Source organism: Barbatula barbatula (genome assembly GCF_947034865.1).
Source record: "Barbatula barbatula genome assembly, chromosome: 1".
Classification (NCBI taxonomy): Eukaryota; Metazoa; Chordata; class Actinopteri; order Cypriniformes; family Nemacheilidae; genus Barbatula; species Barbatula barbatula.
Window position 1 is genome coordinate 18,262,357 of NC_136766.1, and position 27,762 is coordinate 18,290,118.

A 27,762-nucleotide genomic window follows, 5' to 3' on the forward strand; every position below is an offset into this window, starting at 1 on the left:
GAAGGATTTAGTGTACTGTATTGTTCTGAATGGTTTATGTGGAATGTAAAACCGTGTCTGATGATATTTCCAGATTCATCCTAACATGTAATCTACAACATAGCGTGAGTGTGTAAATATGGCCATCTGTTAGTATGCTTATTGCACGAAGCACACACCATCTTTATTACGGTTGTGCTAAATCCACACGTGCGGAGTAGACGAATACACACACACACACTTATGCTGTGTGCGCTACTACCACACAATACCATACTTTTAGCGTGTGTATGGTTTGATCATCTGAATAAAAAGGGCTTTCTTTTTTCTGTATTGGTCTTGTTGCCATGCAGTCTGTTTCTCACGCTGTTCTTTGCCAAAGTGTGTTTGAACCAACCAGCATCACTGCTCCTGTAACCCTCTTTACTGCTCCACACCTTCAGTTGCTCTCTAATTGTCAGCATCATTAAACATGTAATACCCCTGACCGATTGTAAAAAGAAATCCCAGAGCTACAATGTGTGCGATTCTGTTCAAAGCAATTGTCTGTATATACAGTAAATGTGTGTGCGTGCGTGCACGTGTGTGTCTTTCACTCCAGTGGATTCTATTGTATCATAGACAGAGTTAAAAGAAAAACCTCTGTGTAGACACATTTTTTACTACACAGTGTGTTTTAATGCTGTCATTGTGTTTCAAAAAATGTGATTTGTTTCTTCCAGGTGCCCGAGCTCCCAGAGCACTGGTAGATCAGAAATCCTCCGTTATAAAGCACAGTCCTACTGTCAAGAGAGAGTCTCCATCTCCTCAGGGCAGAGCCAACAACACTAGGTACTGCAACTGCTTAATTTAGGAAAGAGAATTTATCATATCTTTGCCAAAACCTCGGATGTCGGGAAAAGAAAAAAGCACTGTACTTTTCAATTGTTTATGGTCCGGTTAAAGAGAATTCTAATAATTGTATCTTAACACGTTATGGATGCTGAAACGCATTACAAAGACAAAGAAGTATGTAGCACTGAATTGTTGACTTAAACCAGGTTTTCTTGGGTGGGGCTTAAACAGGGGATCGATATCAGCAATCTCGGCGTCTAAGGCTCAAGAGAGAACCACTACATATAGACAAAGCTGTCTATAGACCTGCATTCTCTCTACAGTCTTCAAGAATCCCTCCACTACCCCGGCTCCTCACCTCAAGCCTTATAGGCAAATAAGGAAAAGACTAAAACAAACCTTAATAAATATATACTGTAAACAATTAGCATTTTAAGAACAAAGTGCAGAGGCTTTTTGATCCAAGACCAAATAACAAGCATAAAAGCAAGGCAAGACAGCAAAAGAGTGCTGTTTTGTTGTGTTGCCATGTTTGTCATTAATAAGCGCTTTTATGCTTGTTGCGTATCAGCGGTTTAGTCAAAACTGACGGACTAAACTAATCTTTAGCTGAGAAATAAGTCGCTATGGTTACCAGTTTATCAATTATCATAAATGCAGGAGTGTAATATGTCTGGCTAAAGTCATCATTCAGCGGGGCTAGAGAAGTAGTCGTTGAAATGTTTCTCTGGAGGCGGTGTTCAACCTGTCTATAGATAGGTGCATTCTAGGACCTGGCGTTCGCTGAGTATGGTGTCAGTGACAGTTGTAATTTCAGTAACAAGGGTGTTTTCAGTTCTGACACTTACAGTATGTTCACTCGAGATTTTATATAACAAAAGCTCGGGTTAAAATTTAGGTCCTAATTTATCGCCCCTTTAATGAATATTGCATGCATTGACTCGAGCGTGTCTTAATTCAAATCGTCGCGTAGAAATTCACATATAGCCTACTGGGGTCTCAGGTAGAGCAACGCAAGTGGGCATGGCTTCAGCGCAGAGACCCCGCTTATTTCCAAGATTTTGATAACGTAATTTATTTACTTGGATGTTCTTTTTCTCCATTCAAACTCGGCTGGGTGGCTAAAAGCACACTTGTTAAAACTCTACATTCCTTTTAAACCCTAAAGGTTTCTCTCTGTGTTCGGATCACAGTTCCTTTCTAACTTTTCCTCTAGGTTCCCTTTGAACTTTAGGTTTCCTCAAATAATGAGACCAAATTCATAAATTGGTTAGGATGTTGTGAGAGAAACATTCAGCAGAGCTCTGCGAGTAGGAAACCAACAGACGGTGTATTTGCGTCAAGCTCTCTCGATCGTTTAATTCCACACAGGCAGCCCTTTATTTTGGGTAGAGAAAAAGCATACTGTACATTCAAGAAATAGCTGCAAGCGATATATATATGTTAAGGTTTCTTCTTTTGTCCAAATAAGGTATGACAAGGTTTCTACAAGCATGTGTGTTGGACAAAGAATGTCGGTCCCCTTCTTTACATGGCCTTGCATACAATAGGCTATATTAATTAGTGTGGGGAAATAAAACCTAACAACACTTTTCTGCCTAATAGGGCTTTGCTAGTTAATTTAATGACTATGGTTAAGATTGAAACTCATAAAGCCAGTCTCTGTCTTTAAAATGGCACTGTGTGAATCTGTGCAGTGAAAACCAGCAGTTTTTGAAAGAGGTGGTCCAAAGTGTTCTTGAGGGGCAAGGTGTGGGCTGGTTGAACATGAAGAAGGTACGCCGCCTACTGGAGAACGAACAGCTGCGTGTTTTTGTGCTCAGCAAACTCAACCGTGTTGTGCAATCAGAGGAAGACGCTCAGCAGGAAGTTATTAGAGATGTGGTAAGTCAAGCACCATTCTCTGTAATCATTTACCCATGTTTTATTCCTTACATTTTGTGTGCTTGTGCCTATAGGAGATCAACAGAAAGGTTTATAAAGGCATGTTGGACCTTTTGAAGTGCACAGTGTCAAGCCTAGAGAATTCCTACACTAATGCTGGGCTGGGTGGCATGGCCAGTGTGTTCAGCCTGCTGGAAATAGCACTGACCCATTACCAAACCAAAGGTAATCTTTAACAAGCACTTAGTATGCATGTGGAGATTCTGATTTTTAAATGAAGAAATGTATTGTGCTTAAAGAGATAGTTACCCTGAAAATGAAATTGTCATTTACTCACCCTCTCGCATCGTCTCTTGTATGGACTGGAGACAAAACTAATGTAAGTGAATAGGTACCCTGTTGTCCGGTTATCAGCATTCTTTAAAATATCTTCTTTTGTATTCTGCAGAAGAAAGGAAGTCATACAGGTTTGAAATGACAAGAGGGTGAGCAAATGATGACAGAATTCATCCATTTAATATTTTGTACATCAATGCCCCAACACTTCAAACCTACATTTATTAGAAGATTATTATTGTTCTCCTTTACAGCAGTTTGCAGCTTTATGTCTGACTGTATAAACCTTCAGATGTCACAATCCAATTATATTATCTTGGGTTTCAGTCTTTTTCTATACTTGTGTAAATCTTGACCTTCTATCCTATGTTTCCATGTGTCCTTGCTATTTCCCATTTCTCTCTGTCTCGCGGTCTATTTTCTCGATGCCCCCCTGTGGCTCGCAGATCCAGAGAAGCGGAAACGGAGCCCGACAGACGGGGTGAGCAGCCCAGGCAGTAAGGAGAGCCCGTCAGGCCGAATAGAGAGCGCCAGGACGGCCGGCGTGCTACTGGTTCCCCGTATCCAGTTGCCACCCCCCTCCTCTGGGAACACATCAATGCAGTTTGATACGCGAAGTCTGAACGAGGAGAATTTTATTGCCTCCATTGGTGTGTAAACCAAAATGTGCCCACTGCATGTCCCCTCGCTGCTTGTTACGTACCCTGAGCTCTCAGGGGCCACGTGTCCCTTTAAACACCCATCCTCTATTTCACTAACTGTCTACACCAGCTTTTGTCTTAAACTTTCCTTCGATTGTATGCTTCTTCCAAAACAGATCTTTAGATTTTGGGGTCAGTGAATGAGACTGTTTCAAGGAAAGCATTGTTTGGTGTAGACACATTACTGGAATATTGGGATGGAAATGAGTTTATGTACTCTTTCTGGAATGTTAAACATGTGTTTCAAATCCTGTTTGCCAGTCCCGGTTCCCCTAAAATCCATCGGATGCATGTTAGTTTCAACACCCAGACCTGCAGCTCTGTGTAGACGAGAGTTAAACGGTGGGACGGTGACGGTTTTGGACTGCTCCACTACTCTCTATAAGGGTCCTGAGCTGTTGTGTGTCCCCTGTTGACAGTCCTACAATGAGCATAGTTCCCAAACTGACCACAGAATTTTGCTTCTATTTGATATGGTTAATCTATGACCTCTGATTGGTGGTCATATCTGGGTCTGTGTACAGGGGACAAACCACCACTCCCTCTCCAAACACCAGCCCCTCATAACCTTGCCTTGTGGTTCCCTTGGTAATAATGCACCTCCAATTCTACGGAATGTCTCTGCACCCCTGCTTCTGCAACATCTCATTTCATCCACCAGCTGTGAGGCTGATTTGTCGTCTTCATATCATGCCTTTTGCACCTCCCAGGCCATGCACCCTCGCCTTGGAGAGCCATTGCCCATTATGGATGACTGTGATGGGGAAAGCGAGCTAAGGCATGAGGCTGTTTGTATGGGATCCATCGTTTTGGCTCTTCAGGAACAGGGTCCCCTTGGATGTTTTGTAATGGAACCTCACTAGCTTTGATTATGTATGATTTGACGGTCCTTCGTTTATTTTGCGAACGGCTACGTGTGAACATTACAAAACATCCCTTTTTTGGAAAATGAGACTTGCATTGTTCAGTTTATTTATTGTTTTTTATCTCTTCAACAAAGAAAAGCTCATCCTCCATACCTGACAATTCAACCGGCTCTCTGATTCTCTCTCTGTCTTTCTCTCCTTGCTTGCAATGCATCTTGGGTAGAATTGTGGAGCAAGCACCAGGATAACAGAAAGCAAAAAGCTTTGGAAAAAGAACAGAGTAAGATCACTTCCCTAAGCACAAAATTAGACTATCCTTAACTGCAAAATAAGGAATCTGTCCTACTACCTGCACTTCCCTTAAAGCAGACGAACCTGTCCAAAATGACTACATGTCCAGAGCCCATTTAAACATGCGGCGCAAAGCCTGTTAACTGCAGTAAGGAGCAGGGTATAAAGTTTAAGGTTTCAAAGGTTCTAAATGATATAAAATAAGCTTTACAGCACATGTAGACATAACAATTGTTCTTCATATTGAAATGACATCATCATTTGGGCCAGTATTTCTAAAAGAGCAAATCTGTCAGTTGACTAGGGATGTGCATTTTGGTCATTTTGACTGCTTGAGTACTCAACAGTGTAAAGCTCTTCTGGGTCCAAAGTCGAACAGAAGCAATGGAATTCCATCTGCATTTCTTTTTCCTTACAGTTGTAATACTGCACTTTAGTTTTTGGAAGATAGATGTATTTTTTCATCATATATCTATATTACATATTGTGCCATGACATTAATTATTTTTAACTTAAAACAAAGACTTTTAAAGTCACATTTGAGCATAAATGTGTACAGTTGTGAATCAAACCTGTGGTTTTAGTCAAGTACTCATGGCCATCCCTACACTTGACTGGTTTGCTCTATTTGTTACTCTTTACTATTTCTGCCAAGCGTTACCATTTTTTATTGTGATTGATGTATTGAAATTCTCTCTCGACTTATTTGGTTTTGAAGGACCATTCCCTTATTTCTCATTGCTTTCAAAGGGTGTAAATATAAGATCTTTAGGGGGCTACTTATTTCTCGCTTTCATTGAACTTTTCTCTAAAGGAACAGTTCACCCGAAAATACAAATTCTGTCTTCATTTACTCACCATTGAGTTGTTCCAAACCTGTATAAACGTGTTTGTTCTGATGAACACAGGAAAGATATTTGGAAGAATTGTAACCAAACAGTTCTTGCCACCATTGACTATCATAGTTGGAAAAAGTACTATGATAGTCAAAAGTGCCCCAGAACTGTTTGCTTTCCTACGTTCTTCAAAATATCTTCTTTTGTGTTCAACAGAACAAATACATTTTTAAAGCAATTTTCACTACTATGGTAGTTTTTAAGAATATTGGCACAAGACCACAAGCGTCCGTCAAAACTGCTTTTCAAGACTTGAATGTGTTGGTGAACTGACACAAGATGCTCTTTACTCTTCGGAAGATTTGGAGTACAGCTTGTGTATATTTTTCTCATTTCGATGCCTCGTTCAGTATATTTAGTTAAAAACAAAAGGTTTGCAAATGCAATTCGAGTTTCTTTATTTTAAAGCGGCACACCAGCAGCAGCTGAAGCTTCCTCGTGTCTGATTGGTTGACTGTGTTTTCCTGCATGTGTGACTGCTTCTGTCTGTGTGTAATATCTAGTGCTACTGTGATAATGATCTGGCCCACTGTCAGCTGATCTGCTTCTGTGAGTTTCCCTAATATGACTGCAGACCTCTTATATTTTCTCTCTGCCTGCTTTGTAACCTAATGAATGGCAGCTGGCTGAAACAAGCTTTATTTCTCTCGGTGAATGACAATGAGCACTCTGGAGAACAGAGAAAGCCTGCTGTTAGTCATGTGACGTCCCAGAATGCAGTGCAGAGTTAGTGGATGGAGCAGCTGACTGTGTGTTTCTACAGGGGCTGATGGATCAAAACAGCGTGTGGAAGGTGGTGACACAGAGGAGAAGAAATCTCAGATCAGTGCTGACAGTGGCCTCAGTGTGACCTCTGGCTCACAGGTGTGTTTTATCTCAGTACAGTAGAATAATGATTTAATCCAAATATAATGTAAGGGAAATTCATGTATTCTTATTGTGTGCTTTCCTCATGCTCATCTTCTGCAGAAAAGTGACACAGAGTCCCTGGCGAGCTCAGAGCCTCCTGCTCTCACTAGAAGCACCAGCCAGGACTCAGAGGCCAGCACAGTGGTAGGGCACGACCAATGTAGACACACTGCAAGGATATACACTTCTCAAATATAAAAAACCCAGCAGTTGGGATAAATTGGCTAGTTACTAAGATGGCGAAGGTGAGCTTTTGGGACTCCAGAGTCAGCAGAGTAATTTCTGGTCGTATAAAACTGTATGGGAAAAGGAAGATTTTTGGTCAACAAATATGTGTTTTTTTAGATAAAAAATACAAAAGTAATACATTGTCCTCCACTAATATTGGCGCCCTTGGTAAATATGAGCAAAGAATGCAGTATAAATTAATCTGCATTGTTTCTCCTTTTGATCTTTAATGAAATTATTGATTTTTGTAGATTTTTAAATTAAAGTAAAACAACAATTTTGAAGTAAAATATAAAAAAACACTATGCCAGGGTTATATATTTTGTTCAGATGAATACTTACAATATCTCAAGTGTTTGCAAATACTTGTAAATCATGAAAAAATCGACATTCTAAACAGTGACACAGGGCTGTGCAGTTGCCTGTAAATGGTGTCATATCTGCATTACCCTCTGTTACTGACGTAGAAACCACATGACAACAGTGTCATGGACAAATGTAGGCGTACTAGCTTGTTACTAGCAGTCACTTATTTATGGACCACAATTATACGCAACGTTTATAAAACTTTATTACTTTACCTCTTCCGCTAACATGATATCTTGTTCCCGTCTGATTGATGGCCATCAGCACTCCTTTACAGCGTCATCAAGCTACGCCGTTGTTGTTGTTGTTTTAATCGCGGTTAATCGTCAAACTGCAGCTTTAATTGTGTCCGCTTGGGACCCATTCTAGTAGATAGTTGAAATGCCTGATCACAAAGTTGTTATCTCAACATGGTAAAATAAAGCATTTAAAATGACATGTTAAAATTTAAGTTTACGAAATACTTATAAGCTTGATGTATCATTCACACCAGTATTTCTGAGTAAACATCTGCTTAACAAACAAAAAACATCACTTTTGATATTTTAAGATGACCATGGTTTTTTATAGTAAATAAATAAAACATTAAAAACGAGATTTGATCGATTTCACTACCCAAAGCCTGTACTATTATATGAAGCATTTAGTGAAAAAGACAATGATAATTTTAACAAAGTACTATCGACATAATCGTAATGTAATTTTTTAAGAATTGCAATCAGGTGCTAAAAAAAATAGAGTATCCAAAATAAGTTATTTTAGGCAACAGAATCACGTGAGAGGAGGCTTGTGTGTCCCATTTTGGCTGTAAGTGGACTGCGAAGTGGACGTAAATATGTTATTTTACTGGGTTTTACTGGGATGATAAATGTATTTACTTGTATTTATATTTCACTGTGCAATTTAAAAGTAGTTTTCATATGCATGTAAGGATTCATCCATATTGCTTTACAAACTAATGTAAAAGGGGCCATTCTTTTTATTATAGTTATGTTATTTACCTCAGGAATGTTTACGGCTGCCCCACATAGGAAAAAAAGGGGGATGAGGCCGACGTGGTCATGGTTAAAGAACACTCAAATTAAAATGTATTTTTATATTGCATTGATTAGATACATAATGCGTGTTATGTTTATTTATTTTACATTTAGCAGACGCTGTTATCCAAAGAGACTTACAAAGAGTTCGGGGAGCAATAAGCGATATGTCATACAAAGAGCAATCGTAATTTTTAATTTAAAAGTAAAGTTACAATATTTATTTATATTATAATCTGCGCAACCGTGCCATTGCCTTTCTTTGATGATGTTGCAGGCCATTCAAATTTAGCGCTTTTTGTCAACAAAGTCCACTTCAATGGATATGCCATGCTCATGGAGTAGGAAGCAGTGAACACTGCAATGGAATCCGATCAAATGGAATGCAGCTTTGTTTTGTCTTGACACCGGAAATTGGCGTCGCAAAAGCTCACCGCCGTCATCTTGTGCAACTAGCCCATTAATTCAAAAACTGTATATTTGTCTCAACCACTCCTACAGTAAGACTTTACACTTTACACAAGGTTGTATTTGTTAAGATTAGTAAATGCATTAACCCGCATGAACTAACAATGGGCATTATAGTTTTTAGCATGCATTAATCCTTGTTAATATCACTACAGTTATTTATGTTAGTTCAATAACTAATGTAACAGTTAGAACGTTCAGTTTTTAAAATGTTCTAGTAAATGTTGAAATTACTAGATTAAGTGAATTGTGACTTTGCTACCGTTACATATGAACTGAAATAGAACCTTGTAGGTGACAGTTTTGGAACATTATTTATTGTTAATACAATTAATTAATCAAATTAATCAATTCATACATCTATATTAGCAGCAGTTCCTCTCAGTTGGTCTTCCTTCTTGGATGGTTTCTGATTCAACTTTTGATTAACTTAAGCAAATGATACATACAGTGTTATCCGAAAATTTGATCTAAGAAGGCACAGCCTACTTTTTGAAAGAGCCTTTGTGTCAGGATCGCAACTATAATGCCTTATAATACCTGCTCTGTAGGGAGCTAATAGGGTTTTGCAACAGAGTCTGCACTCAAATGTATTTGCTTGGTCTTTCATTGCAGACAGGTTTCTTCCTTTCCAGTTTGTGCTGAATAAGTGACTTCAGTGCTGTGCTTGTATTTGCTTGTATCACTGCTGACCTCTAACTTTGGATATGTAGGTGAGTAACAGCTCAGGTGAGACGCTGGGTGCGGACAGTGACCTGAGCAGCACTGCTGGAGATGGCCTGATGGGAAGACATGCTGCCCATCTCAACCTGTCCCGCGGTACACTGTCTGACAGTGAAATTGAGACCAACCCGGCAACCAGCTCTGTGTTCGTGAGTTTCTGGTCCTCTTTCATATCTACTGTTTCTGATGCTGTAGAATAGTGATTAAAAATCTGGAATTTAGTTCTGTAATGCCCAAGTCGTCAATGTCACCCATGTAGGGCAAGACCCATAACCTGAAGCCAGGAGTGAAGGAGCCTGTGGGTATTAATAAGGGAACACCAGTTCCACCCCTTGAGGACGTCAGCATGAGAATCTATTTGTGTGAAGGGCTGCTGGGTAAGAGAAAATCCTGTTTTTTAATACATTCAACTATCCTTTCTTCTTTATTTCTGACCCACTTTCTCTCCTTTCATGTCAATTCTTATGGCTTTAGTAAATAACCCTGGTGTCATACTGTCTGCTATTTTAACATTTAACATTTCTAAAAGTTAACTCTGGATATGATGAATTCGTTGTTTGTAAATCTCGGGCGCCACACGGCTTTGCTTCTAACATTCTAACCTCTTCTTTACCTTCTGCTGTGCGGCCAATTCCTTCTCTCTCTCTTTCGCTCTCTTTCTCTGTCTTCTTTTTTTAATGCTGCAAAGGGCGAGATAAGAGCTCGGTTTGGGACCAACTGGAGGATGCTGCCATGGAAACCTTTTCTCTGAGTATGAATGACTCCGATCTTTGACCTGTAGGATGTGTGTGTGTGTGTTTGTGTAGTTTGGGATTTATGAAGTATGAATTACTAGACATGCCTTGTCACTCATGCATTTACATCTTGTATGATGCATGTAGGTCTAGATCCAATACGTCTAATTGTCCAAATTAAATATATGTTAATATACTGGTGTGTGCATGGTGTGTAGAAATAAGTAGAATGCATAAACCAGATGGATCCAGTCCAGTTTATGTGTCTGTGTGTGAAACTGAGAGGTGACAAAAACCTGCTTGAGAGAATGTGACCATACGCAGCTGTATGGAGGCGTGTGTTATGTTTGTGTTAAAAGTAATTTCATACGAGTTGTTTGCAAGCTCTATTTTTTACAGCATGCTGTGAAGTTGGGATGTGGGTGTTTGAAGCGTCTGTGTTTGTTCATGTAGGGAGGGTGTGTTAAACTGGGCAACACAACAAATAGCTTCTTTAAAACAGCCTTGTTTTATTGCTCATTGTCCTTAAAAATCTCATAATTGATTTCTGTGTATGGATCTGCTGGCATGTTTTCGTTAAGTTGTTAAGCTACATGTGTAATTCAATAATTTAAACTATTTAAGTTATGTATCAAGCAAGGTATAACCAGAAGTGTGTGTGTGTGTAGGTAAGGAGCGCTCTACACTCTGGGACCAAATGCAGTTTTGGGAAGATGCCTACCTGGATGCTGTAATGTTAGAAAGGGAAGGCATGGGAATGGATCAAGGACCACATGAAATGATTGACAGGTTTGTGTACACACAGACTGTGTACTGATTCACTCCTCTGGAACAGAACAGCTAAATGATAACATGTTGGACTTTATTTGCATAGGCCTTAAAGGGACGGTTCACCCAAAAATGAAAATACTGTCATCATTTACTCACCCTCGAATTGTTCCAAATCTGTATACATTTCTTTGTTCTGATGAATACACAGAAAGATATTTGGAAGAATGCTTGTAACCAAACAGTTCTTGGCTGCCATTGACTGCCATAGTAGGAAAAAACAGTGCCCCAGAACTATTACATTCTTCTAAATATCTTCTTTGCTGTTCAACAAAACAAAGACATTTATAAAGCAATTTTCCTACTATGGTAGTCAAAGATGGGCAGGAACTGTTTGGTTTACATGCATTATTACAACTGTGTGGTGATGATGTTGTGCAAGTAAATTTTTTGCTGTGGTCTGTCAGGTATCTGTCTCTGGGAGATCATGACCGCAAGAGACTGGAAGATGATGAGGACAGAATACTGGCCACTCTTCTGCACAACATGGTTGCTTACATGCTTATGATGAAGGTATATACACACCGATTCCTCCACAGATGTATTTTGTACGTGTAAAATATATTTTTCAAGTGGATCGCTCTGTAAAATGTGATGCATAAAATTGCTTTACTGTTGCCAAATGATGTGTGGAATGCAGTAAATTGTATATGTAAATGATGATGAAAATCCTTTTTTTGTGGTTGTTTTTGTTTGTGTAGGTCAGTAAGAATGACATCAGGAAGAAAGTTCGGCGTCTAATGGGGAAATCTCACATTGGCCTCACACACAGCCAGGAAATCAATGAACTCCTAGACCGTCTTGCACATTTGGTTAGAGCCGTTTTAGTCAAAAGACGCAGCTATTGCATTCACAGCCATTTCTAACTAGTCATGACATGCACTTTTGAAATAATGTGACGTTTTAGCCACTGTGTCAAACACATTAGGATCAAATTGACAGATTCTGTATCTTGTTGCAGAGTGGTCGAGAACTTTCCGTCAGGCCTAGTGGCAGCCGGCACATTAAGAAGCAGACGTTTGTTGTGCATGCTGGGACTGATACCACTGGAGACATATTTTTCATGGAGGTAAGTTTCTGTTTGTGTATGATATTGAACCAGTTTGGATGAAAATACATGTTCACTTTTTCATCGTGTGTGTAGGTGTGTGATGACTGCATTGTCCTGCGCAGTAATATTGGGACGGTCTATGAGCGCTGGTGGTATGAAAAGCTCATAAATATGACCTACTGCCCTAAAACCAAAGTATTGTGTCTGTGGAGAAGGAATGGCCAAGAGACACAGCTTAACAAGTTTTACACCAAGAAGGTAAGAAGCACTGGTTTCATGATTTCATGAATTATTTCATTATGATTATTGTACACCTTTTAATTATTTATGTGTGTGTTTGTGTAGTGTCGAGAACTCTACTATTGTGTTAAAGACAGCATGGAGCGTGCTGCCGCACGACAACAAAGCATCAAACCAGGTATGATGTGTGGATGTTTGTACATTTACATTTCACATTTACATTTAGTCATTTAGCGGACGCTTTTATCCAAAGCGACTTACAGATGAGGAAACATTGGAAGCAATTATAACAACATAGGCAACAAAATACATAAGTGCATCAAACTAGTCCATTAAAGCCTAGCACAGTATACAAAGCTAAGAATAGTGAGGTTAGTAAGTGTTTTTTAATTATTTATTTATTTTTTAAAAGAAGGAAAGGGAAGAGAATTAGGATAAATCAATCAGCGAAGTGTTGACGGAAGAGATGCGTTTTTAGCTGTTTTTTAAAGATGGCAACCGAGTCTGCTGATCTTGTAGCAGCTGGTAGATCATTCCACCATTGTGGAACAGATCCAGAGAATGTACGGGAGAGTGACTTTTTTCCTTTTTGGGATGGTACCACTAGTCGTTGTTCCTTTGCAGACCGCAGGGATCTGGCAAGAACATAGATCTGCATTAGCGAGTGGAGATACGATGGTGCAGATCCGATGTTGGTCTTGTAGGCCAGGAGCATAGCTTTGAACTTTATGCGGGCGGCAACAGGGAGCCAGTGTAACCTGATGAAGAGTGGAGTTACATGCACTCTCTTCGGTTCATTGAAGACAACTCTTGCCACCGCATTCTGGATCATCTGGAGAGGTTTGATTGTGCAAGCAGGAAGTCCAGCCAGAAGCGCATTGCAATAATCCAGTTTGGACAGGACAAGAGCCTGGACTAGGACTTGCGTAGAGTGCTCCGATAGGAAAGGCCTAATTTTCCTAATGTTGTAGAGGATGAATCTACAGGACCGGGTGGTGCTGGCAACATGACTTGTGAGGTTAAGCCGATCGTCGATTACCACTCCCAGGTTTCTGGCTGTGCTGGACGGTGTAATCGTTGATGAGCCTAGTTGAATGGCAAGGTTGTGGTGAATCTTTGGGTTGGCTGGGATCACAAGCAGTTCCGTTTTTGCAAGGTTTAGCTGCAGGTGATGATCCTTCATCCAAAGCGAGATGTCACTCAGGCATGCCGCGATGCAAGCAGCGACCGTCGGATCGTCCGGTTGAAATGACAAGTAGAGTTTTGTGTCGTCGGCATAGCAGTGATAGGAGAAGCCATGCTTCTGAATGACCGAGCCGAGGGATGTCATGTAAATGGAGAAGAGTAGCGGTCCAAGCACTGAGCCCTGTGGCACCCCCGTGTTGAGCTGTTGGGGCGCGGAGACCTCATCTCTCCAGGATACTCTGAATGACCTACCCGAGAGGTAGGACTCAAACCATTGCAACGCCATTCCAGAGACACCCATAGCACTGAGAGAAGCCAGGAGGATGTGATGATTGACAGCGTCAAAGGCAGCAGACAGATCCAGTAGGATGAGCACAGATGACATGGATGATGCTTTTGCCAGTCTTAGGGCTTCGATGACTGAGAGCAGTGCAGTCTCTCTGGAATGACCGGTCTTGAAACCAGACTGATTGCTGTCCAGGAGGTTGTTTTGCATGAGAAAGGAGGAGAGCTGGTTGAACACAACTGGCTCCAGGGGTTTGGCGATGAAGGGAAGAAGGGAGACAGGCCTTTCTAGCAGTGTAGGGTCCAGGGTGGGTTTCTTTAGAAGCGGTGTGATGCAGGCCTCTTTGAACGCTGTGAGAAATGTCCCAGTGGTGAGCGAAGAGTTGATGATGTGGGTCAGAGCAGGCACAGCCATTGGAGAGATGGCCTGGAGGAGATGGGCGGGGATGGGATCCAGTGGGCAGGTGGTAGGGTGGTTGGAACCAATGACATTGGAGACATCAGCTTCAGACAGAGGAGAAAAGGTGGGGAGCATGCACGTGTCAGGGATGTGGGCGGGTTCGACAGGTGGTGGCGTAGAGAACTGGCTGCTGATGGCAGTAGTTTTCTTTACGAAGAACGATGCAAAATCAGCAGCTGTTAACTCTGAGGAAGGTGCGGGAGCAGGTGGACAGAGAAGAGCAGAGAAGGTTTTGAAGAGCGTTCGAGAGTCCGGAGAGTTGCAGATCCTCGAGTGGTAGTAATCTGTTTTTGCAGAGGTGACATCTACAGAGAAAGAAGAGAGAAGAGATTGGTAGAGAGAGAGGTCTGCAGGGTCTTTTGACTTGCGCCATTTTCTCTCAGCTGACCGGAGGCTGGCGCAATGCTCACGCAGTACATCCGATAACCAGGGAGCCGACGGGGATGTACGGGCTGGTCCAGATGCAAGAGGGCATAGGTTGTCCAAGCAGGATGAAAGCATGGAACACAGAGTGTCTGTGGCATTGTCTGTATTCAAAAGAGAGAGCTCATCAGAGGGGGGGGTGCAGAGAAGACAGCAGAGGAAAAACAGGAGGGAGGGAGAGACCGCAGGTTGCGCCGGAAGGTGACCATCGGTAAGACATCTGCGATATCCGGAGCAGTGAGGTCGAGGGTGATCAGACGTGTGCAGCGGGGTGACCTGAGAGTGATGAGTGGAGCAGTACCTTGTGAAGATCAAATCTAGATGGTTTCCAGACTTGTGGGTTGCTGATGTGGAAACCTGCTCGAGGAGAAATGATGCGGTCAGGTTGACGAAGTCAGCAGCCTGTGGTTTTCCAATGTGGATGTTGAAGTCACCTAGTACCACCAGGGGAGTACCATCCTCAGGGAAGGATGAAAGAAGCACATCCAGCTCCTCCAAGAAATGTACAAGCTGACCTGGGGGACGATATATAACTAAAAAATGACTTTTAACAGGGTGGGTGATAGTAACAGCATGAAACTCGAAGGAGCTGTTGTCACACATGGGTGTTAGCTGGTTTAATTTCCAGTCTTTGGGGATGAGTAGACTGGTGCCTCCACCCCTTCCTGTAATGCGAGGGCTGTGGGAGAAAGTGTGGTTATGGGAGAGGGCAGCGGGAGTGGTAGAGTCCTCTGGTTTGATCCATGTTTCTGTAAGTGCTACAATGGAAAGACCAGAATGTTTAACAAAAGCTGTAATGAAATCAGCTTTGTTCACAGCAGATTGGCAGTTCCACAATCCTATTGGGAAAGTAGAAGGGGCAGTTGCTAGCAGTGATACATTGTGAAGATTATTAGCATTGCGTCGCCTTCTGCATGCGACAGATGATTTACGTGTTGTGATAACAGAAAGGATTTTAAAACACATATTTAAGAGAAGCAGAAAGAAAATATGGAGAAACATTAAAGATAACAATAAAGGATTAAGTATTAATGCAAACAAGTTAGACAAAAAGTACAAGAGTTAACAAAAAACAAAATAGATACAAAAAGAAGTGCAATACTCAAGTGCCCTGTCGGTGTCCCGGGCTCGGTGGAGTCGCGCGCAGGTAGAGTCGATGTCTTTACTCTCTTCGGTCTTCACGCGATGAGGTCTTCACGCGATGAGGGCTGCACGCGACCGCTGCCGCGGTGGGTAGACGCTTTTAAATACCCGTTTAATAACTTTCATTCAACAGGCCCCGCCCTCAGATGACACGCACACACAAAGCAAACCAATTAAACTAGCCCAAGAACGAACGAAGGAACGATACTACACGCGGTTTCACCACGTGACAGAGCGGAAGTAAATACAAAGTTATTTCTCAGTTTAACACAGTACTAAAACTCAACAAGACACAATTTAAATACACTTACACAATTCTGTACGCTTCTGCTGCAAAGTTGCTTCTCCTACAGATTGAACACTAATCTCCGTTTAAATAACAATGCTGGGTTTTAGGGTTTATTCAAGTGAGATGTGCCACAGTCATCAACGGGTCACCAAATGTACTTTACACTTTAATTCAAGAAGTTTGTTATTCATATTTAGTTTGGGATTATTGAAATGTATTCTAGTTTTTCCATGTGTGTAGGTCCAGAGCTGGGAGGAGAGTTTCCAGTTCAGGATATGAAGACAGGGGAGGGTGGTCTCCTTCAGGTTACATTGGAAGGAATCAACCTCAAATTTATGCACAGCCAGGTAGGAGGTCTTGCCTGCATCGTAACCGTGAGAGCGTGTTTACCAGAATTCGACATGCCCCTTCCTCTCATTCTCCATCCATCCAGTTCCACTTCTCTCAATTCTTTCGCTTTCTCATCTATCCACCTCAACATCTCCTTGTGTCTCTTACCCTTCTTCTCACTCTTTCTTTCTATTTGTGCTTATCTTCCTCTTAGAACATTCTCTGGAACAACTGACAATACTCTCATGAAAACATAATCAAAACAAATCAAACATTGATTTGGGAATTCAACTCTAAAATAAATAAAAAAGCTAAACAGCTTAGAGGGTTGTTCCTTGAGAAGTTCTGAAAGAAAAAGCTGTTTTTATTATTGCTTGCCTTTATTTGCTGGATGTTAGTTTTGGGGCTGCATTACCATTAGCAGAGATTTGCTTTCAAATGCTAGAACATTCCACCTGCTGTGTGTGTTGGTGTGACGTGTTAATGGCCACGCCTTCAAGCTCTGCTCCTTACAGTTTGTGAGTGTTGGTGTGATCGTGTCGGTTTGTTGTGGTGTGACAGAGGTAAGATGTAGAAACTTGTGCAAAACAATGTACAAAATACGTTTTGGGAAGGTTTGAAGAATGCATAATTAAAAAACTATTGTTAGCTTTAACAGTACTTAACCATAGTCTTGTAATAGTTAGAAAACATTTTTTTCTTTGTTTTCTGTGTTCTTCTGATATTTGGTTATTTGACTAGAGTACCTAGTGATTTGACTCCTTAAACGCTTTTACAAAGCACAACTGTAAATATGTATTATTTTCTCTTTCAAAGTCTATAACTAATCTGCACTGATCCTGTTTTTATATGAACAATGCATCAAAATTAGTGATGCACCGAAATGAAAATACCAGACCGAAAATTCAGGATGCCCTGGTCTGAAAACCGAAAATGACATTTTTAATGATTTTTACCTTGAACTGTATTGATAATTGATTTTAAACACCTTTAGAAAACGTATTGCATCATTATACACATAACCGTAGACAAGTTACAGACTCAGCAGCACTTGCTGAAAAGTTTAGTTGAGATTTTTGAGCTTTTCTGCTCTTTCTTGTTGTATTTACACATTTTTAATCTTTGTTATTATGGGTATACATGACTACCCTTTGATGACAGGAGAGGTGGGGAACCAGATATTTCTTTTATTTTCTGCCTTTTTTTCTTTTTGGGGGGACAGATCAAAATTATGCAATTTTTCGGTGCATTTCTAATGACAATCCATTATTAAACAAGTAGGAATGTGGTTGTTTACACAAATACACAGGAAAAGATTTGAGTGACTTGGAACTTCTTAAGCTCTAAAACAGGTTGGCTTGCTCCAGCTTTGGTTATCAGTCAATTTGAGCAAACACAAGCTTTTTGTTAAAGATAAGCTTTGAAAGAATGCTAGTGTGGGGTTTTGATTGTCCGTGTAGTGTAGTTGTGTGTGTTGTAATGGTTTTGGCACTGTTCTGTTTTGGCTGTAGGCATGTGTGAGGGAGCTGGTCTTCATTGCTGGTGGAGGAGGCATGGAGGGTAATGGGGTGGGATCTCATCAGGGCTTTAAAGATCCTCTGAATACATCAATAAAGACAGATATTAACTGTTAACACAGTTGTACAGAACCTTTGTTCATTCTGAAATCAGTGGATGTAGTGTAACTCTGTACGTGTGGGCTTGTAGCACCAGGAGGGGGGTTTTCTGCTCTTTTTGTCCAATAATAATCCAAACCATTTCTCTCTCATGCTCTCTCCCCCTGCAAGGAGCGGAAGGTACACAGTTCTGCAGTTTTGTTTTTTAGCGTGACATTTTCCATTACTTTCCTTATCTTAAATCAGTAGCTTTTCTGGCAGATGTCATTTTGTGTTATTTGTATTATTTCTCTATTTTATTTCTTAATGTTTTACATGTGTTTGTGTTTTTTTCTGTTTATGGAAATTTCCATGGATGTCTTTGCATGGGCCCAGAGATCACTAGCACCAGGATCTCATTCTAAGCTGCAGGTTCATTCTGTATGAGCTCTATTCCGTATAACACTCGCTCATCTGTAAGGATTCTCAGCTTTTTTCTTAAGTGCTTCAAAAACACGTTTTACAGCTCTCTAGTAGAACACATTTATCACACAGACGATTCTAGCACAAAGAAAGAGATCAGGTGTTGAAACTCTGACATCTCAGTTTCTCCATTTGCGTCACTGGCCCATGTAATTCTCTCAACATGGAAAGTTCTCTCTATCTCTGTGCTGTCATTTTTTTTGTTCTGATAGCTTTTCAAGAGCTTGCTTATCATGTTCTTTCTTGGTTCTCCCTAGTTTACAGTTACTAACTGTCCAGATTGTCATCTCTTCAAAAAATACTTTAGTTTTTTTTCCACAAGTGTGTGAGTTGGTAACAGTGTGTCCTGTTGTTTTTTGTTTGTTTTTGTTTGTTTTTAGGTTTTCATAGAGCTGAGTCACATTAAAAAGTGCAATACAGTGAAAGGAGTCTTTGTCCTGGAGGAGTTTGGTAATTACCCCCATTTTAATTCTAGGCCTGTACGCGACACAGCGGTAACTCAGTCACACAAACACGCAGGGCAGAGATGTGAACAATCATATTTAAATCTGTGAGATGTGCTGGTCACGATGAGCAGAGGTACCATATGCTTTTTATTTTAGATAGAGAAGGCGATGGGACGTTTGGAGTTGTTTGTAAAACTCAAAAAGTGGATAGTCTGGCTTCCGTGTTCGATTTATCATCTCAGTTTCACTTAGGAAAGAAAAGTTGGTTTTATCTTTAGGTCGCTGCAATAATAGGAGAAGTCTCAACACAATCTCACGTGAATTCGTAACTATTTTTTTGAGGGTCTGAATTTGTAAAATTGTATTCGTACGTTTAAGTAAAATTTGCTTTCACGCCTGTGACCTCAGATTTAGGGGTGGGGTCAGGTGAGGGGCTACAGTTGTTACTTTTTTCTAACATTCATAAATTCATGTACGATTCACATTGTATGAATTTATATGAATTTGCTGCCTCGTGAAATAGTTATGAATTCAGATAAACTCCGGTTGAAAGTCTGCTTTGAGTGAATAGAATAATCTTTAGACAACAAACCTTATGTCACTACATTAAATACAAGAAATAACCAAACAGAATATTTTCTAATTAGTTTAAGCTGTTCTGTTAGGAAAGAGAGGATGACGATATATTCTTTAGTTGTAGACTGAGCTCTAGACTGGGTTACCACTGTGTCTATGTGCTTCCTTTTTGTAATCCGCCCCTTCATCTTTGCTGCTATGAAAACCTTCATTCTCCAGCAGGTAAAGTGCTGTCACCTTTATCTTCTCTTCTTTAACTGTCCACTTCATTGAACTCTCTACATCATCTCTCATACACCACTAATGTCCTTCTACACCTCATCTGCACTGCACTGCCTTCATGTCACATGTTGCTTCTCCTAAACCCAAGTTCATACACTCATGCCTGCAGTAAAAATCATTTCATAAGTGATGGAAAAACCCAGCAAACCCCGGATTTCCTTTCAGCCTGAACTTGCAGTGATATTCCCTCTCTTGCACTTTTATCTTCTCCTTGATTCTGTAAACCGTCATACGTTTCTCACATTTGTGGGAAACTACTGATGGTAAATCTTGTGCAGTCTTGTGACATCTGGCTCCTGTTGTAAGTTAGGACAAATGATCATTATACCTACAGGATACTTTGTTTGAACAGTCATTGGTGCTTTTAAAACACACTGCAGGTACCTAGGAGTTTGGCGTTAATGACAAGGGGATTAATAATACGTTCTGTTTGAAAACCTAGTGATTTTAGGGCAGTGTACCAACTTGCTGGCTAGATAATAAAGCTGCCTCCTCAAAATACCTATGGCAGCATTGCAAGGATCCTTTAGGAAAGTAGTCACCAACCCTGCTCCTGGAGATCGAGCGTCCTGCAGACTGCAGCTCCAACCCTGCTTCAGCACACCTGTCTGTGATTATAAAGCAAACCTGAACATTAATTACATAGTTCAGGTGGGTTTTTATTGGGGTTAGAGCTGAAATCTTCAGGATGGTCGATTTCCAGGAGAAGGGTTGGTGACCAATTATGCATTGCAATAAGATTAGCAGAAACAAAAATCAATTTTGTTTAAAAAATAATAATAATAAAAAGTTGCAGAGCTTCAGTTTATTGTGGTGTTAGAGTTTCAAATCGGAGTCCTGCACTGCAAATAATGACATTCTTACCAAGGCATTTGTGTCTTGTTTTATAGTACAAATATCTAAACATTCTTAAATCAGGGTATATTTTCTTGTTTTATATAAGAATTTGAGAAATCGTCTTGGTTACGTATGTAACCTCTGTTCCCTGATGCAGGGAACAAGACATTGTGTCAAACCGACAGATGGGGTTTGACTATCTGTTGGTTCGACATAACGTCGAGAGACCGACAGAAAGGGAACTTTCTTTAAGACAAAATTATCACCCAATGGGGCAAGAAACACAAGACTAAAAAAATTAACTAAATTCAAATGTATTTTTCTTACTCCATTGGCTGATTTTTGTTTAAAACATATACTTTCTTAGTTCTTATATTTTATTTCACAAAACAACACTAAATAATTTTTCAAGAAAATGCATCTTGATTTAAGTTTTTGATATTGTTTACTTGAAAACAAGACAAAATGCTTACTAAGAAATTATTTTTTTGCAGTGTGTAACATCCCATTCTTCTTTCTACTGTTTACATTCTGTCTTAGTGAAAAAGTATCATGCCATTTTTCTTGCGTCTTATAAATTGTGGCCAAGACTTCCGGGCAATTCACCAAAATATGAAAACATATTATTTACTCTACTTCGAGCCTTTATGGCATTGACCTCCATTCCTCAAATTCCTCAAAATCTCTTCTATTGTATCCCACAGGTGAACTATTCCTATATTTGTGCACAATTTTCTTGTCTTTCAAGAGTGTCCCTTCTTAAACTGTTGTAGCTCACTAGGTTATATATCTCTCCACTTATATTTCTCTCTCTCTCTATAACTCTCCCCTGCCCGTTATTTATTGCTTTTGTTATTCCACTGCTGTTGAACTCTTTGTTTTGGGGTTTGCAGTTCCTGAAACTAAAGAAGTGGTGATCCACAAATACAAGACTCCTATGGTAAGATTTAAGTAGTTATACCATGCAATATACTACACGTACACTATAAATGATAATATTTCTTCAGTCGAAATGACCTCTTTCTTCTATACTCAGGCACATCAGATCTGTTACTCGGTGCTCTGTCTCTTCTCCTACATGGCGGCAATCAAGGGGAAGGAGGCAGAGGGCAAACCCAAGATGCTGTCTCCTCGTCCACTACCAAGCTAGTAGAGCACACGTCTCCTACATTCACTTCAACCTGCTCCTAAAATGCCTGCAATACACCATGACTACCTGACTCCTTTACCAAGGTCCTTTTAAAGACCCTTGCTCCAATACTGATTCTCTCTTAGATATGATCACATGCCTGATATAACGCTCCATCTCTATTAGTGTGGGTTCTCATTTTCATAATATGGACATCAGCCAGGACACGATATGACTACTATAGGTTGATGTTGACATATCTACATGCTTTTTTAAATTATTTATTCGACCAGAGGCATTGCATGCAGTTCCCTTGCACAGCTCTTGTGAGTTGGCAGTGGCATGCAGAGAATCAGGTAAATGTGATGAGCCTTACCATGCTCACTTGGCCTCTCTCCCTCTCCTCTGAAACCAGTTCACAGACTTGTGCAAGTAATGTTTATGTGCTAAATTGTACCGTGAGCTCCAGTCTGTTATGTCTGTGGTGGGTGAAATGTTCTAAGTCTTTGCATACGCTGCCACGTATGAGGGGTTTTGCCTTAACCGCCCGCAACGGGGCAGCTGTTTCATTCGTAAATGTTCCATTTGCCCTTCTTCACCTACTGTAAGTGGTCTACGATCTGTATATCTCTTTAGCTCTGCCACGTGAAACTCAAACTACTGTACTAGCTGTAAAGATCTCTGTCTGTGAACTGCTGTGTTAAAATGCATGTCACTTTAAGAAACAAAAAATGAATATTTAAAAGAGATAAAATAATGTACATCTTACTGAAGCAATGTTGAAATAATGTAAAAAATACTGAGATGCTGTAGTTTGTTTTCTAGATGTGCAATACTATCAGTAGTGGGTACTTAGTACAAGTCCAGTCATTCCTTCAGAGTTCCACTGTCCACCAGAGCTCATGATATGGAAATTAGAGAGTAACACAGTGGATTTGGAATCAGCTCTGTTTTCTGTTCGTTCTTGTTTTGGAAAAACAATGAAACTGGCATTATTGAGCTAGAAAACGGCTGTATTTTGAGATTTGCCGAATTCATGTGTCCTGCTGCTGAAACGCTGATGAAGCAAGACGTTGTCTGTTCCAAAGCATCCTATTTAAAGTTTCTCTTCCTGCTTGTGTGTGTGTGTGTGTGTGTGCTTGTGTTAGAAAGACGACAAGAGAGTGTTTCTGTCACAAAATACAGATGATTTAGACCATCACTTCATGACTACATGCTGGAGGGATATATATTTTAATGTTCTTTTATGTTTTGCCCACATTTTTAATAGTACATGAATGTGACCACAACAAAGTCTGGTGTTTCATTTAATTCAGTTGTATGCAGACTGAAAATGGACTGGATAAGCCTGTTGACTATGGGTATAGAGTTGTAAATAGCACAAAACTGATTTTCAGGGTCCGGGTCCTCTACAAACAGATGTTGTGAAAACAGTGGATCAGGTGTGTAGTTAAAAGTGTGAGAGAGATAGAGTTGCACACTCATTTTAGTCCATGTATTGTCTGGAACGAGACGAAAGCAAGACATTGGATGTAAATATTAAAACAAATATTTATAGAAACTGTACAGCTTTTGGCGATATGAAAATAAAAGATGTCCAACCCAAATGTTTCGTAGATAATTTGGGTCAGTTATTACACAGCAGTGTGAATAATAACCTTCATGTATTATTGAGATTAACAACGGTTTATTATTCAATTAAAAGGAAAATGCTCCCATTAATCAATGTGAATCTAGAACATTCTATATTTTGACATCTGACCCTTGCCACGTTCTGTGTGTACATGCAAGGGTTTAGTGACCATTTTCTGCCATAAACAATTCTGTCACCTGACTATACTACTAATGTCTTTATTGTTTTTTTAAATAAAAAATCCATGTCAGAATCCTGCCAATACAATGCAAGTAACATTCATGCAGCATTTTTATAACATGGCATCAAGACCTATACAGGCTCAGCAAACTACCACTGGATAATCCTTAGCTCAAAAGCAATGTCTGTTGTTTACACACAATATATTAAACTAATACTAGTTATTTCAAACAAAGACATAATGTACAGAGTTGTGGAAGAGACACATCTTTAGCTACATATGGTCTATTTGCATTGTTACTGCAATTGTACAAATTGGCCTTTTTCAAAATAAAGGTCATAAAGAACAATGTCCACTGGGCTGATGTGTTGATGACAATTGTAACACAGGCGTTTCTAATAATTTTTTAAAATATGAAAAGGTTTAGTGATCGTTTTCTGCCATAAAAACGTCCACTGTGGTGGGTGAGGAGAGACCCCCCTCATATGATTGTAAAGTGCTTTGGGTGTACAGCAATAAACAATAAAGCACTGTATAAATGGCTTGGAATGGCTTAAAAATTATTGGAAGGCGTGTCCTGCTGAATTCAATTGTGTGATTCATAGGGGTATATACGTAAGTATGATTGACACCGCAGCAGTGGTCTCGGCAGCCTAATCACGTGCAGACCGAGGAGTGTAAAGACCATCGACTCACCGAGCAAGGACACTGACACAGCGCTTGAGTTTTCACTTTTAAGTATTGCTCTTGAGTATTCACTTTTTGCACTACTATTTATTCTCTTCTCTTTATTTGTCTTGTACATTTCTTATTCTCTGCTTTGACTATGTTTTCAAATCTCTACCGTCACTACAAGGTCACACGGTGCTTATAATCTGCATACTCTTTCAGCATCCACAACTACCTCAATAACATTTCCCATTGGTTTAGGGAACTACCAATCTGCTGTAAACAAAGCAGATTGCATCACAGCTACTGCTAAACATTCCGGTCTTTCTCTTTTAGCACTCAACTGAAACCTGGATCAAGCCAGTGGACACTGCCACACCGGCTGCCCTCTCCAATAACTACACATTCTCCCACAGCCCACGCATTTCAGGGAGGGTTAGAGGAACGTCTACTTATTCCTAACGATTGGAAATTCAAACAGCTGGCACCCTCATGTGACAAGATCTCCTTCGAGTCACATGCTGTTACTGTCATCCACCCTCTCAGGTATGCTGAGAGAAAGGGGCACAAATCTAAAGAACCTCGCATGACTCTCGCACTCTCTTTAAAAACCCTCTCTGCTCCTCTTTGCCCGCCTACCCCCTAACCTCCATCAGACTTATTAGCTGATGATTTTGCATCTTTTTTCGTAAAGAAACTATCACCATCAGCAGTCAGTTCTCTGTGCCGCCACCTCTTGATCACGCCCAAACCCCCGACACATCCTTGCTCTCCTCTTTCTCCTATCTGGATTTCCATGGTCATGTCTTTTAACCACCCAACTACCTGCCCGCTAGATCCCATCCCCTCTCATCTCCTCCAGGCCATCTCTCCATCGATTGTTCCCGCTCTGACCCACATTATCAACTCGTCTCTTAACAATGGTACATTTCCCACAGTCTTCAAAGTGGCCTGTATTACTACGGAAGAAACCCAATCTTAATCCTGCATTGTTAGAGCGGTATCTCTCCTCCCCTTCATTGCTAAAACTCTTGAACGTGTTGTATGTAACCAGCTCTCATCCTTTCTCACGCAGAACAACCTCCTGGACAGCACCCAGTCTTGTTTCAAGAGTGGTCATTTCACTGAAACTGCACTTCTCTCTATCATTGAAGCCCTGCGTCTGGCAAAAGCCGCCTCTAACTCATCTGTTCTTATCTTGCTGGATCTATCTGCCATATTTGACACAGTTAAATTTGAGACTGTGATTTTGAGACAATTGCAGGTAAATTATCAAGAAACGCACCTTTTGTAGTCAAAGTCATTGTTCTACCATTTTTGAAACTAGGAGTTTGATTTGCAGCCATGAGATAGTGAAGCAAGCATGATACCAGATAATGATCCGAAATGTCTTCACTCTGCTGAAGGATTTTTACGTCATCCACATTTATACCGTAAGACAGCATTAAATCTGAAGTATGATTGCGACGGTGAGTGGGTCCTGACACATGTTGTCTAACGCCCATGGAGTTAAGAGTGTCTTTAAAAGCCATTCCTAAAGCATCTGTATCGTTAACTACATTGATGTTAAAGTCACCAACAACAAGGACTCGTTCTGCGGCCAGTACTAGTTCTGATAAGAACCCACCGAATTCTTTAATAAAATTGTAGAGTTTCAATAAATGTCTATTTTATTGCAGCCAATTTTTTTTATTTTATTGCAGATGACGGTAACATGTGTAGCCACATAAACATGCATTGGGTCTCTCCCGGGACTCCCAGGCCTACTCACTGGGTGCTTCTCAATTCGTATTTGCCCATTCTCGTTTACTTCCCTCGCGTCTTAGCTCCACCCCTTCAGAGTGCGAGGGAAGGGAGCAAGGAAAAGATGTGTATAAATTCATATAGTTAATTTATTAGTTTAGTTATTATTTATGTATAACATATATTTCACAAAGAGATTTCATAATCCCCACTACAATAAGATAAGTTTAAAACATGCTTAACAGTGGTCAGAAATGTATAAGGTATGTCAAATATGTGTTATACCAAAATATTAACTATATGTTTATATATACACTATAAAAATATTAACTATACTGTCTGAAATAACAGACTTGTACTTATCACATTTATGCATGTTTGAATATGATCTAAAGATGTGGCGATGTGCAGGGGGAGAAGAATAATACGTGCACCATGTTTAGTGCTTAAAACACTTCTGCAAAGGAAACACCTGTGTATACTCACTAATGACGTCTCGGAAAACCTCCTCTCCTCGCCTCCTCCCAGTGAAATTAGAGAATTGAGATGTCCTTAAAGATGGCTGAGCTCGATCGGTTAATTTGGGGGTGCCAACATAATTACAAAACCACACACTGTTTAAACAAATAAAAAGAAAATATTACTTCATTTGAAAGAAATACAAAACAAAATAATATAACAGTACAATATAATAAACAAAAACATAAAATACAACCGATTAAAATCCCAAACCCTATAAACCAAACTAATCCCAAACCTACATTCCCCATAATTCCCTTATTAAGATAATATAGGTCATCGGCCTCTGACTCATGCTGCAGCCACAACCAGGGGTAAGAATAACAAAAATATTTTTCTTAAATGAAGATTTGAAACCAAAATATTTACCTTGTTGTTTCTTTGGTCTTTCTTTTTCTTAATAAATTACTAGCCTCCACTCTAGCAATACAATTAACAAAGACACTTTCGTTTTTTCCCAATAATATTAAAGGACAGCATAATACTTTAAATATTTATTTAATAATAAAATATTTGGATTCACAAACCAAAATACAAAATACAAATGGTTAAGCATAAGCAAACAGAAAACAATTTCTCCAAACGTTAAAGAAACAAAACATTACATTACTTATAAACCATATTTATTAGTGTGACATTGGCCATCACAGGCCACATGACAAAATAATTGAATAGCCCTGATATACTGATATACTGTATTCAGCTGAGTTCAGACTATACAAAAATTATCCAAAATTTTATAGGAGAAGATATGCAATTGTTTTAAGGCATCATTACAATTGGTTTAAATAGTAATCTTAAAATGAATGGGAGAAGGATTACAATGACCAAGTTCCTGTTTTGTGGAGACCATTCGTGAAAGAAACGTTTGTCTGATAAACATTACAAAAAACATCTGTACCATCGGTGCCCACTCAACATGCACGACACGAGCAATGAGAGCATTGATCATTCAGAATAACCCAACAGTATAAGCTCCAAACTTAAGCCAGTTATTCACATATAAAACTAAATATTTTATCCTAAATATTATGTTTCACTGTCTTTTAAATCTAAACCATCCCAAAAACTGTATCTCATACTGTATGACCCAATAATAGGTCAAAAGCTATGACTCTAGCTATGAGTTGTCTAGCTATGAATGTCACTGAATGTGGGAGGAGTAGTGTCTAAATGTCTCTTT

The 27,762-nt window shown here is 39.9% G+C and overlaps 2 protein-coding genes across 9 annotated transcripts in view; one reads left to right on the plus strand and one right to left on the minus strand.

The window, feature by feature from the left end:
* Positions 1–23,669, plus strand: part of madd (MAP-kinase activating death domain) — a 55,637-nt gene extending 31,968 nt beyond the window's left edge. For 2 of the 8 annotated variants that reach the window (XM_079466272.1, XM_079466273.1), the window contains 20 exons: positions 702–810; positions 2,511–2,697; positions 2,772–2,922; positions 3,480–3,683; positions 4,824–4,880; positions 6,551–6,651; positions 6,757–6,840; positions 9,509–9,667; positions 9,778–9,895; positions 10,207–10,269; positions 10,921–11,041; positions 11,488–11,593; positions 11,782–11,892; positions 12,042–12,149; positions 12,225–12,389; positions 12,477–12,549; positions 16,397–16,503; positions 18,945–19,014; positions 21,599–21,645; positions 21,742–23,666. In XM_079466272.1, coding sequence (XP_079322398.1) covers positions 702–810; positions 2,511–2,697; positions 2,772–2,922; positions 3,480–3,683; positions 4,824–4,880; positions 6,551–6,651; positions 6,757–6,840; positions 9,509–9,667; positions 9,778–9,895; positions 10,207–10,269; positions 10,921–11,041; positions 11,488–11,593; positions 11,782–11,892; positions 12,042–12,149; positions 12,225–12,389; positions 12,477–12,549; positions 16,397–16,503; positions 18,945–19,014; positions 21,599–21,645; positions 21,742–21,855 — 2,255 coding nt within the window. In that variant the 3' untranslated portion in view covers positions 21,856–23,666. Of the gene's footprint in view, positions 1–701; positions 811–2,510; positions 2,698–2,771; positions 2,923–3,479; positions 3,684–4,823; positions 4,881–6,550; positions 6,652–6,756; positions 6,841–9,508; positions 9,668–9,777; positions 9,896–10,206; positions 10,270–10,920; positions 11,042–11,487; positions 11,594–11,781; positions 11,893–12,041; positions 12,150–12,224; positions 12,390–12,476; positions 12,550–16,396; positions 16,504–18,944; positions 19,015–21,598; positions 21,646–21,741 lie in introns of all 8 variants that reach the window. The other 6 variants (XM_079466278.1, XM_079466279.1, XM_079466276.1 and 3 more) reach the window with 5 other exon arrangements.
* Positions 23,670–27,061: 3,392 nt separating this feature from the next.
* Positions 27,062–27,762, minus strand: part of bbox1 (butyrobetaine (gamma), 2-oxoglutarate dioxygenase (gamma-butyrobetaine hydroxylase) 1) — a 20,212-nt gene continuing 19,511 nt past the window's right edge. Inside the window, exon 8 of the mRNA XM_079466637.1 lies at positions 27,062–27,762. This exon is cut by the window's right edge and continues 150 nt beyond it. Coding sequence (XP_079322763.1) covers positions 27,749–27,762 — 14 coding nt within the window. The 3' untranslated portion in view covers positions 27,062–27,748.